Here is a 14721-nt window from a genome sequence, read left to right as displayed (position 1 = left end):
ATTGACATAAAACACCCAGCCCTTCATGTCCAAATGGGCTCCTTTTGGAGAGGACTTTTAATAGGCATGTAAGACTACTTATATAAAAAAAAACTCTAAAAATATAAAAATAAAAACAAAACAAAACAAAATAGCCCTCTTTTTATACACACAGCTGCGCATAAATTTCTTTTTCCTTTTCAAAAGGAAAGATCACCTATTTGATGGGAATGTATGGATGTGAGACAATTGGTAACTCAGCAAGAAGTGTGCAGACTTACGCTAACAGATAGTGTCTGCTACTCTGCCCTGCAACAGTAAGCACAACATAAATAATTTCATGCCTTCGCAGTCAGACAGGAATTTTCCAGGACTTTATTGGGGTGAATTCAACAGTATGAATGCTTTTGTGGTTGGACTAGCAATAGTAGACGCTGGTGATTTTTTTTGCTGGCGAAGAACGAGCCTAGTTGTTGAAAGATTTGTAAATAGTCTCTGGTACCCAAACAATGCACACATGGATCTTATTTATGATGGTTTTTAATAACCCTGAACTTGGGATCAGCTGGTGATAGTGCAAAAAGCAATAGTGGGCCACCCAGCATGAGCTGAAAATAAATCAAATACTACAAATCTATGGTATATATATGTGCATATGTGGCCAATGGTGGTTATATTTTAAGTGTTGTGTTTATATTATGGAGGTTTAACTATACCCAGATAGTCTAAGGAAATTACCTTTGATTGTTTTTTTAAGACAATCTACATATTTGTCTGGAAATAGTTCTTTTGTTGGTTATTTTGGTATTTTTATTAATAGTAAGTATTTAAATCACATTTTTTTCTATAGAATTGGTGGAAAACGCTGTTGAGAAATTCTAATGACAATTCTTACACTTTTGCCAAAGTTTAGGAAATTTACTATTGGATAAACTCAAAAAAATTACTTTTATTATTCTAGAAAATAAACAGAAATTGAGAATGGAATACTGTCTGGAATTCATGGTCTCTTGTTGCCTTTGCCACGTCTTCTAAGAATGGAACTTGCAAGCTACGTAAAACTATTCTTGCAGTTAAGCTATTCATATTCCTTGAGTCCCAGTTCAGCAAAATGTGAAGAAACACTACTTTTAACCCCTGAAGAAAGGAAACATCTTTTAAGTGGAATTCTGTCTTGAATATAACCTATATAAAGGCTGGATAGCTATCACCAAAATGCAGACAATTTTTCTGTTGAGTATTGTTACAAATTGTCTTAAATATGTATGGATTCCTCTTCATCATTAAGTAACTTTGTGCTCACATCTTGACATCGAATTGGCTGAGTACCATTGTGAGGATTAGGATACCAAAGATGCATGTTAATCTTCTTAGGTCTCCAGCAGGTGAAAGCCTGGTAGAAACACTGATTCTTGATCAATGGACCACCACAGACAGTGTAAGAAAGATCTGTATCTATGGACCTCACATGGGATTAGTTCTAAGATCAAGTAAATGAAACAGTAGAGTGGAGTCAGAGGCTGCTCATTTGTTTCCCAGCCGCCCAGACCTGAAATAATCACACATAAACTATATTAATCAAAACACTTTTTGACCAATTAGCTCATGCCTATTTCTAGCTAACTCTTACACCTTAAATTAACCCATTTCTATTAATCTATGGATCACCACGAGGGTCATGGTTTACTGGTAAGGTTCTCTGGCGTCTATCTCCTTTGGCAGCTACATGGCATCTCCTTGACTCTGCCTTCTTTCCTCCTCTATCTGCTTGGAATTCCTGCCTTTCTTACTCTATTCTGCCCTGTTGTAGCTCAAAGCAGCTTTATTCATTAACCAATAAAGCAACACGTATACAGAAGGAATTCCCAGACTGGGAGAGCATCACTGTTCCAACAGTTACTTGCATATAGATCACACGGGTACGGAGCTACGCTAGCTTCCATTCAGTCAGTTAGGATGGGTATTATTACAAGTACAAACTCCCAGATGGTGCCTGTGTCAGTGGTCCACACCCTCATCAATGGCTTCTAGTTTTCTGAACTTAGCAAACCCTTGAGCAGAGTTGTGGCACAGGAAACTGGAATGTAAAGAGAGTGCAAATAGAAATGAGACAGGAAGTTAGGAATTGGCATCGACAATAAGACTTCGACACACTTATACGTTTTTGGTCTTCCGTCCTTTGAAGGTCAATGCATTCTCTTGTCTTGCTTAGCCTCACAACATCAGACACTCTGCTGATGATCCTCTTAATTTTTATGCTGAAGACTATACTATTCAATTTCTGACTGTCATGGGAAATGCTTTCTGCCACCAAGTGGCCGATGACTGGAAGACGAGTGCGCAGTGAGCTGTGCTGTGAATTCTCCGCTCATCATTTCATCACAAGGCATCACCAGAAGGCAGCGAGAAACGTGCAGAACGTTAGATAATGAGAGAGCCGCTCCCGCCCTCAACACAGCTGACACTGATTTGTCTCTGCCGCCTCCCATGAACGCGCATGCTGCCCGTTAAATTTTTACTTTAAAGTGTTCTGCTTAGTTATGGATAGTGTGAAATATTTATGTATTCCCCCTGACCCATCCAGATTTTCTAAATTACACGATAGCCTTTCCTGTGGACCTGTCCAAATGCTCTCTGAAAGTTCCTGGGAAAGGAATGATAGCACTTCAAAGTTCGGGTTGTTGTTTCATCTCTTTAGGCTGCTTTTTATCAACTTCCAAGAGAGTTAAAGCTGAAAGATGACGATACTTCAAACAAAAGGCAATTATTTCAAAAAGCGTTACCAAATAATGAGAGCCAATCAGTGTTCACGCGTTTGGAACCTTGTGTCCTTTCCTTCTAGACCTTGAAGTTCGTCAGTTTTCCCTGAGACTTTCACGTCAGTGGGCATCTGGAGTGTGTCATAGTTGCACCTGATTTCTGCCTCCCAAAACACATGTGGTTTGCTCCTGGTGTTTATCCCTGGAGTGGCAGGGTTTGGATGCTCCAAGCGTCTTTTCATCTTTAAAGGGAATGTTTTTGCATAAATTATTATCTTTCTGGGTGTGAATTATGATGCTTCTCCTTTTATATATGCTTTAGAAATTATGTGTAAATGCCCGTTCTTCTAGCTTATTTTGTTCTCTGAAGGTATTGTGTATCTTATTTAAAAGTATATAATTTCTTCTATGCTATATAGTCTTTTAGTTTTGAGTCTGCTTTGCAAGTTTTCATCAACATTTTGCAATTGCTCAGATATATGCACCATATTTTTAAATATGAAAACTTTCTTAATTTAGTATACTTTGTTTTTCACCTATATAAAGGTATTTTAATGTATACAAGACAGCAATAAATATTATTCAGTAGAGTCACACAAATGTTTATTTTTATTTTGAAAACATGAACATAGAAAAGTACATAAGGAATGAATGGGTACTCAGTATCAAATAATAAAACTAATTTACTTAAAAAATAGAGACAGAGTCCTGGCATGCCTAAGACAAGAGGTATGCAAATGAGCATGACCATGGAAGGGAGATGCTTGTTACTCTGTGTGGTTCTTATCTTGGGAAGGGAGCGAGGGATGCATAGGTTCAGGAGACTGAGATGAGTCCCCAATGTAGAGAGTGTGCTGCTTTCTTGGGGCAAGGAGGAACAGGCTTTTCCAGAAGAGAAGTGGAGAGGCAAGTGGAGATCATCGTCGTTCGTGTGTGCTTCACACCAGTGATCAACAGTGTCCATGCCAAGAGGAAGAATGAATAAAGCCTATGGTCATGAGTGGGTGCTTCATGCCTGTGCTCTTCCATCTTCACTACATGGTGAGCTTTTTATCGGCTTTTTGTTTTCAGACAGAGAACTGAGAAACCCAATGGAAGAACTGGGAAGTAAATAGAAAGTTACCCAAAGAAATAAACCCAGGTTGCTGGCGTCCAAAACTCATCACTACCTGCTAGCTACTTTATATTTGATCTCTTAACCTACAACAGGAAGGAAGGCATTGCCATCTTGCTAAGTTAGCCCAGAGTCCATTTCCTCCTTTATTTTCTGAGACTATGTGACATTACTTTTCTCTCATTCCATACAGCATGTTCCCTAAAATTGTATTAAAATATCCTGTTGTCTTTCAAGGAACAAAGATAACCATAAAGAATACCTGGCTAGGAATTTATTTCTACAGCTTTTTAGTTGTGTGAATAGAGTGGTAATTTTACCTCTATCTAACTCCATTTTGTTTATTGATAAAAATGGGGGTTGTAGCTCCCATTTAATGATTGACTGGAGTAATAAACAAATATACTTGATAATGAAAACAATACATTGTGTGTTTTAAATTGCTGTTATTATTCTTATCACAGTGACTACAAAGATGCTAAGTTTCCTCTTTGACAAAACCTGTCTAACTTTGGTCACTCTCTTTACGGTCAGCTGATTCTCAGGGGACTATTTTTGCTCAGCTTTGACTGTTGTGCTGGGGCCTAGAGACACTCACAGGAAATAAAAGTGTTTGGAGCCATTGCTGCTCACTAACTACTGGTCTTGATTGTCTACATTGACTTCAGTTGGTCTTGTTTAGTTCTAGACAATGAAACTTTCTTGTTGGGGGATACTGCATCTGGGGGACCCAGACACACAGATTGCTATAACGAGGAGGCAGAGGTAAAGTTGGGTAAGAAAAGAACAGCCTAGAAACATAAAGCTCTTATGGCAAGGTGTCCTTACTGTGACCAAGGATTTTCCAGTTCCCACCAGTCTGAGTTTTTACAAAGTGTTAAAATAATAACAATTACAAATTTGCTTGCAGAATGTTCTCTTTCATTGGCTGCATTTCTGTGTCAGAATATACCCTCAAAACTAGTATTGAAAATTATTGCTAAACATAGTAATAACAATGTTTTTTTTTTTTTTAGCTTTTTTGAACCAGGGTTTCTTTGTCCTGGAATTAGCTCTTGTAGACAAGGCTGATCTCAAAGTCAAAAAGATCTGCCTGTCTCTGCCTCCCAAGTGCTGGGATTAAAGGTGTGTGCCACCATCACCCAGCAACAGTGATGTTTTTTCAAAAAACAAAATTATGTTCATTTACAAAAGTAGATGCAGAGAATTTGTTGATACACTTTTCTAGTTTGCTCAGCCAGTCAAATCTTTTACTTTATATTAGTCCAACTATTTTTGATGTATTTAAGCAAGAGTCATAAAATAATATATTTTGTTATTTGTTTAGAGAAAATAAATTATAAGAGGTAGTTAAAGCATCACCACTGAACAGTTACTCGGTTTTTTATTGATACATTCATCTTCCATCTTATGTTATCAAAGCTCCAAGCCAATAAATCATTTATTTCAATGTATATTTTATGAAAGTGATCAGAATTCAAATATTTCACATTGCCCTGGTAATTTACTACAACTTTCTATTTTATTTTTAGTATTTGTTATACAGCATAACTGTTATGTGTTATACAGCATAAACTGTTCTTTTGTTTTCCCCTACATAATATTTTAGTTAATTATTTGGGAATTTCATACAATGCACCCTGCTCACACTCACTTCCCATCCCTCCCAGGTGTACCCTTCTACCCTTGCATCCCCCCAAAAAACCCACAACTAATCCAATTTGTGTTGACCATATACTCACTGGAGCATGGTCAAACTCTCAGTGGTTTGCCCTTTGAGTCCTTCCCCAGCCAATTCTCTCGAGAGAAGCCATGAACTGTGAAGAGGTACACTTTAGCATCTTTATCACAAATTTAAAAGACTCTCTTCAGTAGCTTCCTGTCTGGACTGTTTCCTTTTAGGAGGGAGGGAGATAGAGGCTGGCATAGAAACCCTCAATTGCCTCCTTCTCAGTTATGAACATACAGTCATTGATACCATGGCAGAAGAAGCTTCCTGGCCCGTAGCAGCAGGCAGCCGAACACATCAAGGACCCCAGCATGTTTCCAGCAACAGCATGGGATCACAGACATCAACACGGTTTCTGGCGGTATACAACTCCATCATGGACATCAATGTGTTCTCTTTCAATTGGTTCAAATGTCAATCTAACTTGTTGGGTTTTAAATTTAAGGTAGTCCTTATATTAATTTTTCTACCAGAAAGATGCAAGGGTAGACATTTTCTACTTTGTAGAAGAAACTTCAGAGGTTATTATGAAGACACTTTTAGTGTTAGTAAAATGATGTCAAACATAACATTATATAACCAGGCAGTTGCATTAACAGAGAGTATGATCCTGCTTCTGAGTGTTCAGTTGTGTTGAGATTACTCCATAAAGTACAACTAAATTATAACAGTGTGTATTCTGTTACAGAGAGTGCTGCCCTAAGCTTTTGGTGCATACTATTAATCACTCAGATAATTTTATAGCTCATGTGTAGATAGGTCTTTTGAAGTTTATGTATACTTCTCAATAATAAATATAGATCTGATATGACATATTTTTCTTAAAGTAGTGTTTGCTGACAAAGAAGAGTCTGTGGGAAACTATGAAAAGAGTCACCATCTGTATTTATATGTGATCTAAATATATATTTTTTATGGATTTTTTGTGTACTTTAGAAATTATGAATTATGGAGCTAAAGGCGAAACCTTAATAATACCATACTTCAACGCCAAATGAGTAAACAACATTTTTTTTCTGGAAATATAATGTTTTTGGCATCTGTATACATTTATTTTTTGAGGTGAAAACTTTTAATAAACTGAAATGTTCTATATATTCATTAGCAGTACAATTATTCATGTAAATATCAGGTATCTCTTTTTTGACTCTATATAGTATGTATTGGATAATAATTTCACTTTGTTAAATCAGATATAACTAAAGAGCTTCAATGAATTTTTCATTAGGGTCAAACTAGTTTAAACAAAGAAAATGACTGACGAGTCTGCACCTAGTGGATGCTACGAATTCAAACGAAATGCATAGCTTAGCTACAGTCCAAACTTCATGGGAATATGTGGAAAGATGTATGGAGACCTGGGGCTGAACTGATGTGCTCATATTTAGCAGTAGTTTGAGCCACTGCCTGGATAATAGAAAAGATTTTGATGGTAAGAAAAATGTCACTTTCTTGCAACATTGGGAAGCATTCTCCCTGGAAATAAAAAAAATAAATACTTAAAAATATCAACTGAAGAAGAAAAGTTATTTGTATTTTATACAAAGTTTGTCTTTTCAAAGTTTAACCTTCTGGATTTAGCTACCAACAAGATAAATAAAACATTAGGGCAGGGGCTACACAAGCACCGTAGGTTTAGAATATTTTTGCTGGTGTCTAATGCTCCAAGGAGTCTTCCACAGAGAAGAGAGACTGACTGAAAATTTTAAAATTACCCATGTTGTGATGGCTTCAACACATGCAAGATTTTTTGCTTAGGTTCTATATAAATAAACATTGTATCTACACATGTCATGTTCAGATGAAAAGAAATAAAATAAATTTTTGTTCTATGAGGATAAGACTGACAGTTTATTATAATGGTGTGTGGTTGACAAACGCAAGATGAACTTAAGATTCCTATTCTTACTTTCCTTTCTACTTTTTGTATTTTTTTTTTAAATATACATCTTTGCCTTTGACCATGTGTGTTTGCCTGACAAGCGTTGCTTGGTTATGAATTACTCTACTCGAGAGACCTTGAACAAATACAGAATTCATGTTTGAAAGGGGTTTTTATAGTAGCCACACTGCTAGCTAGCAAGGCTGAGCTGGTTGTCAAGGCCGACTTTTTGAACCCTGCAGGTGGGTGAACAGAACAGAAATTACCATTTGTACTGAGTTAGTGCATAGTGGGCTTATACTGTGAAGTTGGCATCTTTCTGCCACTCTTCTGAGCAACTCAAAATTTGCCAAAACATGGTGATTAGACTACAGAAAAGTTTCTGAAATCCCTGGAAAAGACAAGTGGTATCCGTATCATGAAGGGAGCGAAGACATAGGATTTTAAGGAAAGAAACACAGGGAAGGAAAGGAGTCCAATTGAAGGCACAAGAAACAGAGACTTGCTTGCTAGATTTTTATCTGATTACATTTTCTTTTATCATTATCTCTTTTTGTTTGCTAATGAGAGACAGAAAGAGGGGATCCCAATGGAAGGGGAGGTGGGAAGAAACTGGGAAGAGTAGAGGGTGGGGAAACAGTAATCAGAATATATGAAATAATGGAAAAACCCATTTTTAATAAAATGAAAAAGGAAAAAAAAAAGGAAGACTAGCAGTGTGTGGCAGAGGTAAGGAAGAATACCTAAAACATAACTCAGTTTGATAGGGATGATAGTATGACTGGTGATGACAAAGAATGGAAAATAATTAAAACTCAGAAATTCATATGCCATTTGACTCAAAGCACTGAGGTATTTCATTCCCACCCCTTTTATGAACGCTTTGTTCCATTCATCTGGAATACTTGTTCCCTGGAAGAAAACACAGTGTTCACTGCTTCTCCCCTTATTTGTATTTCTGCAATCTAGAGGAGCTTTTCTTTCTTCTGGGAAAATCTTGGCAGGTAAAGTTATAGTTTGTATGTCATTTATTCTCTGAGATGCTCTACATCTCTCTTCAAACCTTACTTTCCCCTTCCTTCTCAATGACAGCATTTATTTTGAGACCTTCAGTTTGACACTTAGCCCATTGCAATGTGGTTCTTTTCAGCACTGATTTGCCAACCTCTATCTTTACTTTGCACCATACAAGGTACCAGGGGAAAATTACCTCGCCCCAAACCCTACTAGGTATGGTGATGCATGCCTACCATCCAAGCACTCAGAAGGTGGATTCAGAATGACTAGAAACTCGAATTCATTCAGAAGATAGAGTCAGGATGAACAGAAATTCAAATTCATTTTCTTGGCTATATAGTGAGTTCAAGGCCAGCCTGCATTATATGAGACCATGTCGTAAGCAAAATCCTTGACTTCAAGAAAACCGCAGTCAGGCTGGGCCGTGGTTGGTTAATGCCTTTAATCCCAGCACTCGGGAGGCAGGGACAGGAGGATCTCTGTGAATTCCAGGCTAGCCTTGTCTACAGAGCGAGTTCCAGGACAGGCTCCAAAGCTACAGAGAAACCCTGTCTCGGAAAAAGAAAAGAAATGAAAGAAAGAAAGAAAAGCAGTCCAGACAGGGAAATAGTAGGGGTATCGCACCACTGTGGTAAGCGGGCAGCAAAGCAGAAGGAGGGCATCTTAAGGTAGATGTGTTGCTCTAGTCTAAGGCTAGTTGTAAGAGAAAAGGATTGTCACATGTGATGGTAACATGTGTCACTGTTTATTTTATTTTAAGCTCTGTGGAAGCATGGCCACCATGCCTCCCTCATCTTGGCATTACATCACCTCACAAGTTCACAGCCATGGGGTTCAAACAGGTCCACGTCTACTTTTAAGGGACAAAGTGTCCAGAAGGTGAAATTTGTTTTGTTTTTATTCTTTTGGTTGTTTGCTTGCGGTAGGATCCCGTTCTTTAGCCCAGGTGGACTTCAAACTCGCAAAACTCCTGCTTCATCCTCTAGGGGATTACAGGCGTGTGTTGTCCCTTCTGACTCTCAATATCTTGACTTAAAGTCACCCTGCTTTTATCTATAGCATCGCCTGTGTCTGTGTGCTTGAGTGTTTGAAATGAACCTTTTTTTTTTTCTCCTTAGGCTTTTCAGGGAGATAGACCACTTATAAGGGCCCCATTTCTCCAGCACTCTACTCTCCTTTATTTTGGGGTCATCTTTATTTATTAAATGTACAAATGTGTGATTCTTTAACTAACTGATATAATAAAGCTTTGGAAAGTATAACAAACTAATAGTATTAGTGCACTTTTGAAAAATAATGTTTTCTTCTTTATGGAAACATGCATTACAAACATTAGCATTGACCTTAAATAATTATTACCAAGATAAAATTAAAAGTATGGATTTGTTATATAAAAGTATTAAGTCCTGTTTGTCAAATGTGTCTTTTAAGGCAAGATACCTGACGGACTTTCATTACATTAAAATTGTGTTTAAAAGAGCAATCCACAAGAAATGCTTGAAAATATCACACTAATGAATCCATGTTAATACAATGCTTGCCCGTGACCTCCAGGGCAGGCCTCTCTCTGCCAGCTATCTGATTGATAGCTGTATTGATTCTAAATAAAAGGAAATAGACTATGATGCAAAACATTCTAGACTTTCATCCCCATGTTTTCCTCCCAGGTATGACATAAAGAGAACAATATTTAATTTAAAGGGCATAAAAATCCACATAGTCACTATAAATATAGAATACAATTTACAGATGCATCCAGAGAGGAATCCTGTCAGCTCATGACGCAGCTCCCTGATTCTGGCTTTCCAGTCTCAAAGCTTACGTTCCTCAATTCCATTTGTCACAGAGAACAGTAAAGACATCCGAATTCCGATATTTTGAAGAAATGTGTATTTAGCAACTGAATACATGCTAAAAAGGAATAATTTACAGCAGCAATTTCATTACATTTTTCTCTCCAGTTTTCTCGTTCCTATCTGAAACGCAATGACAAATACAGATGCGGAACAATTCTCCACCTGGCAAAACGCGTGCTCGTGGGCGCACACTCTCTGCCCTTGAGTAGTACAGAAGCCACCATGGTACTAGTGTAGGAAAGCTGGCACGCCAGGATGATGTTGCGCACACTGAAATGGAACATCTATAGAAACCTGTATTTCACACTGCTCTTCCTCATCTTTTCAAAATTATTTACATCTCTTTGCCTAATGTGTAGGTAGCAAAAATATTAAACACATACCATTAGAAACCACTAAGCTGTACATAGAAGGAGCAGTGTGTATCTGCATGCATTTCCATGCTACTGTTGCTATTAGTGGGACCTGGTCTCTCCACTGGGAGACATCTGAACTTTCAGACTTTAAGACTGTTGAGGTGATATGCTTACGTCTCATGCATTTCTTATGCAGGTCTCCCCTGGGATGCCACATGCATATGCCAAAGTCCATCTTGATTAGTGAGGAAGCAGGACATTCATTCTTCGTGCAAACTGCCCTCCCTCAATACACATTGGCAGATTATGACTCTCATCGGATTTATTTATTCTCAAGTTGCACCAATTACTTCCTTTGAAAACTCAGACATGGTGATTGATAAAGACATGCCAGTATTGCGTTTGTTTGCAATACCTTTAATTGAAGTCTAAACTTTTTTCTATTGCTATTTCATCGTGCTAAATCAAATGCATTCAGATTTTGGAAGGCATCCATGAAATTATCATATAATCTTCATTCCTTGAACTCCTTTATTGTTAAGAATTAGAAATAAATGAGAGACAGTAATCACAAACAAACTTGTTTCAGCTGCAAATTTAGAATGGAACATAACATCAATTGTTGGAATTGATAAAACCCTATGGCTTATATGGAGCACCCTGCTTTCTTTGACTTACTATTTCTTATACGATTCTCCTTTAAAAAGTGTGATCTTCAAGGAATTTATTAACTCAGTTTGCCTTTGAGGATGTTCTTCCAAAAGCAACACTATGTTAGTCAAAGAGCCTAAAATCAGATGTAGAATGTTTTGGAGCTTTTTATTTGAAAGACTTGTCAACAAATTGTTTATTTAAATAATCATTAAAACCGAAACATGAGCTTCCATCTGTGAAATAGTTCAGTGGAGAGGGAACAACCGTTTACTGCAGTTGAGGTGAGAAATTAATGCTTAGTTAATTAGAATCCTGAGACAACTAGAGTTAAAATATCAACGCCACTTCATTAATTAGCAGGGAGATATTTAATTTGTATTCTGTGTATGTGTAAGGATCTGACGAGAGAGTCCTGAAGTGAAGAATGGAGTGCCAATGAGCTATTCTAGAATGCAGAAAGTCTTATGCAGTTTGAACTCGATTCTCTAGAAACCGTCTTCAGCCAACCAAGGGAGCAATTCTGAAGTATTTTGTATTCCTTATTCCTTATTAACAAAACAAGGAGTTTTGCACTGTCTAAGGGAAGTGTGTGTTCTGGAAATAGTTTATAAATTCATTCTCATTGAGATGAAAACACATATGTTCTTCATACGAATAATTGTACTATAAATGGTAAAGAGAAATGTAGTTGATTAAGAAAGAAATGGTTGGAAAGCGTCATTAAGGTGTTCTAAATGTCATTTATCTCTTTCTCTCTCTCTAAAAGTCATTAAAAGATAATATAATAGAATCCCTAGTGGAATGTGGAATCACGAGAAAGTCCTATGTCTCATATAGCATGCAAATATTCAAGCAAAGAATGAAGAGACATTTTATTAACACTATGATCGGACAATGGGATTTCCATGAGATACACACAGTTCTCTTTTTTCTGTGATCCTTCAGAATGCGTCTAACGAATGTCTTCTTTCCTTTTGTGCTGTCTTAATTTTTCAGTTGGCTAAGAACTTTATGCAACTCACGGTTAACTTAGATAATACCTTAAAAGTGGGGATGGTGGGGAAACCTTCTATTTGTTTGCTCTCCTCAAAGGGAAAAATCACAAATCATATCTTGGTTTCAATAATTAACAGTTAATGGCAAGAGTTGGTATCTAAAGTAATACACTAACCCCTTCAGAACTGAAAACAAAATGTGAAAAAGAGCAGCCCGCAGTTGAAAGTTTTAAACAAATTACACAGCACAATAAGTGTAAGACAAAAACCTACTCTAGCTTAGAAAACAGCTCCTTTTTTACTGCATATTTGTAATGGTACATTTAAATTATAGTTTTAATAAAATACATCTTTAGATCAAAGCTGCAAGAAGACATCAGTAGTAGATCAGTGTATTCCATTCTTCTTCCGGATGACGGCTGGTTTATGTTTGTACATTTCCACACGCTATTTCACTCCGTCCCTTCGCCTTATCTCACTCCTCCCGTACACACAAACGCGAGTGCCGGGAGACGAAACATCCTGGATTCCAATCACTTTTTGGAATATTCATCTGCTTACTAAATCCATGCAGTTTATTTTCAACGCTCGCTTCAACAACATGGCTTTGCTGATACAGTTTTTCTACCCTCAATGGCAATATGGCAAGTGACATTTTTTTTTTTTTATATTTCTCAGGCAAAGAAGAAAGCAAAATGAACTCTTGGAGGAAATACTAGGTCGGCTGATGTGAGCATCTCTGCTCACCTGCGATCTCTGTCAGGCCTCGGTACTCTGAAGAAAGCCTGCTGGGGAAGTTCCCCACAGCCTTGATTGTAATTGGTGGATCCCAGCTGAATTTCCCACCACTGTAAACATCCACATAGTGCCTTGGACATGTCCATCATGTATTGCATTTTTCCAGTTATTGTCTAAGCAAGTTTGCACTTGTTCGAAGTTTTGGGAGGTGGTGCCGCTCAGACACTTCTGGGTGCCCTCTCAAACTCGTGGGTCCTCCTGTTTCTACCCTTCTTACTCTCTTGCATGGGCTTCCACTTGTTGCTGCTCCCTTGAGGGTGCCCTGGCCTCTGCCGGCGCTGCTTTCGGTCCCTTTTCCACACTTGTTCACAGAACTCGTCCATCGTGTTCAGGTTCGGGTGGTTGATGAGCTGCATGAAGTCTCTGTACCAGACCTTCTGGCTGGGCGTCAGGCTGCTCGACATTTCTTTGGTCTTAGAGCTCTCGCCGTTGTCATCTTTATGCAGAAGTTCTTCCAAATGGTCCGTGTCGATGACTTCCAGGGTCACCTTCAGCAGAGTTTGCATGAATCCGTGCTCCACGGCGTGACACAGGTAGTTGCCCGAGTCCTTCTTTTGCAGACTGCGAAGCAGGAGCCCTTGTTCTGTCCTGATGATGTGGTCACCCACTCTGATCTAGCAGGGGAAGGCAGAGGAAAGTGTACAGATTTAAGAGAAATGCAAGGTCTGCCACTCTGCTTAGAAAAACTTGATATTTGTTGAGGTGGGTTTTAGAAATTAACATTTTCAAGTTAAAATGTAAAAAAGTCTGTCTTGGACAAAACGCTGTAGTGTCTACCAATTGTTTCTCAGATCCCTTTGAAAATTTCTGCAATACCACTGGTTCCCCCCCACCAATGGGACTTTCCAGGCTGTCCTGTTTTTTTTTAATTGATTTTTATTGAGATTTTTTTCTGCTCCCCTCCCTGTTTTTATAGGCTACCTTTCGTTATCAAAAATACCCAGGATAACTGGGGGAAAGAAAAACGATACATTTAAAATTCAAAAGCACATACACAAATATGATACAAAGTCAATATTAGATAATGAACTGGGAACTACAGGAATAAACACCCAGAAAACAAAGTATTAAAAGGACTTCATAATATGACTTGTTAAGATCAAAATAAAATATCAGTATTTAAGCAAACAGAAGAAAACATGTGTTTTAGGGTTGGTGACTTATTTGTCAGCTGGAAAGTTCTGGGTGTAACATGATCTGAGGGTCCACTCGGGGATACATCTAGCCTTTCTTTGACTTTGAATCACCTTCACAATAGAAATCACAGAGAACATAACTAGTAATATACACAGCATCTTTACAGCTTACAATGTAATTCTATACCTAAGAAGGGCTTACTATGTCAAAAGACCCCAAACTAACAGGGGTTGTTTTCACTTTGGCGTTCATATTAAACTTGTAAAATTATATGCACTTAATATATTTTACAAGTGAATGAAGCATTCTGGTCACCTTTATTTAATACTCATAAGTAATTTAAAAAGCTTGGCGCTTTCTGTGTTGTTTTCCTTGTTTAAGTTGTTAAGAATGTATCTATTGAGGAGGAAGATCTTCCTCAGGCTGTTTTTTTTTTTTTTTTTTT

General features: G+C 37.8%; 1 protein-coding gene across 1 annotated transcript in view; it reads right to left on the bottom strand.

The window, feature by feature from the left end:
- Window positions 1–12196: 12196 nt before the first annotated feature.
- The window catches only part of Sema3a (semaphorin 3A), a 208591-nt gene continuing 206066 nt past the window's right edge, over window positions 12197–14721 (bottom strand). Inside the window, exon 17 of the mRNA XM_005358326.3 lies at window positions 12197–13753. Coding sequence (XP_005358383.1) covers window positions 13298–13753 — 456 coding nt within the window. The 3' untranslated portion in view covers window positions 12197–13297. The remainder of the gene's footprint in view (window positions 13754–14721) is intronic.

Source organism: Microtus ochrogaster, chromosome 26 (assembly GCF_000317375.1).
Source record: "Microtus ochrogaster isolate Prairie Vole_2 chromosome 26, MicOch1.0, whole genome shotgun sequence".
In the NCBI taxonomy this organism is placed as follows: domain Eukaryota; kingdom Metazoa; phylum Chordata; class Mammalia; order Rodentia; family Cricetidae; genus Microtus; species Microtus ochrogaster.
This window is presented reverse-complemented; position numbering and strand designations above follow the sequence as displayed.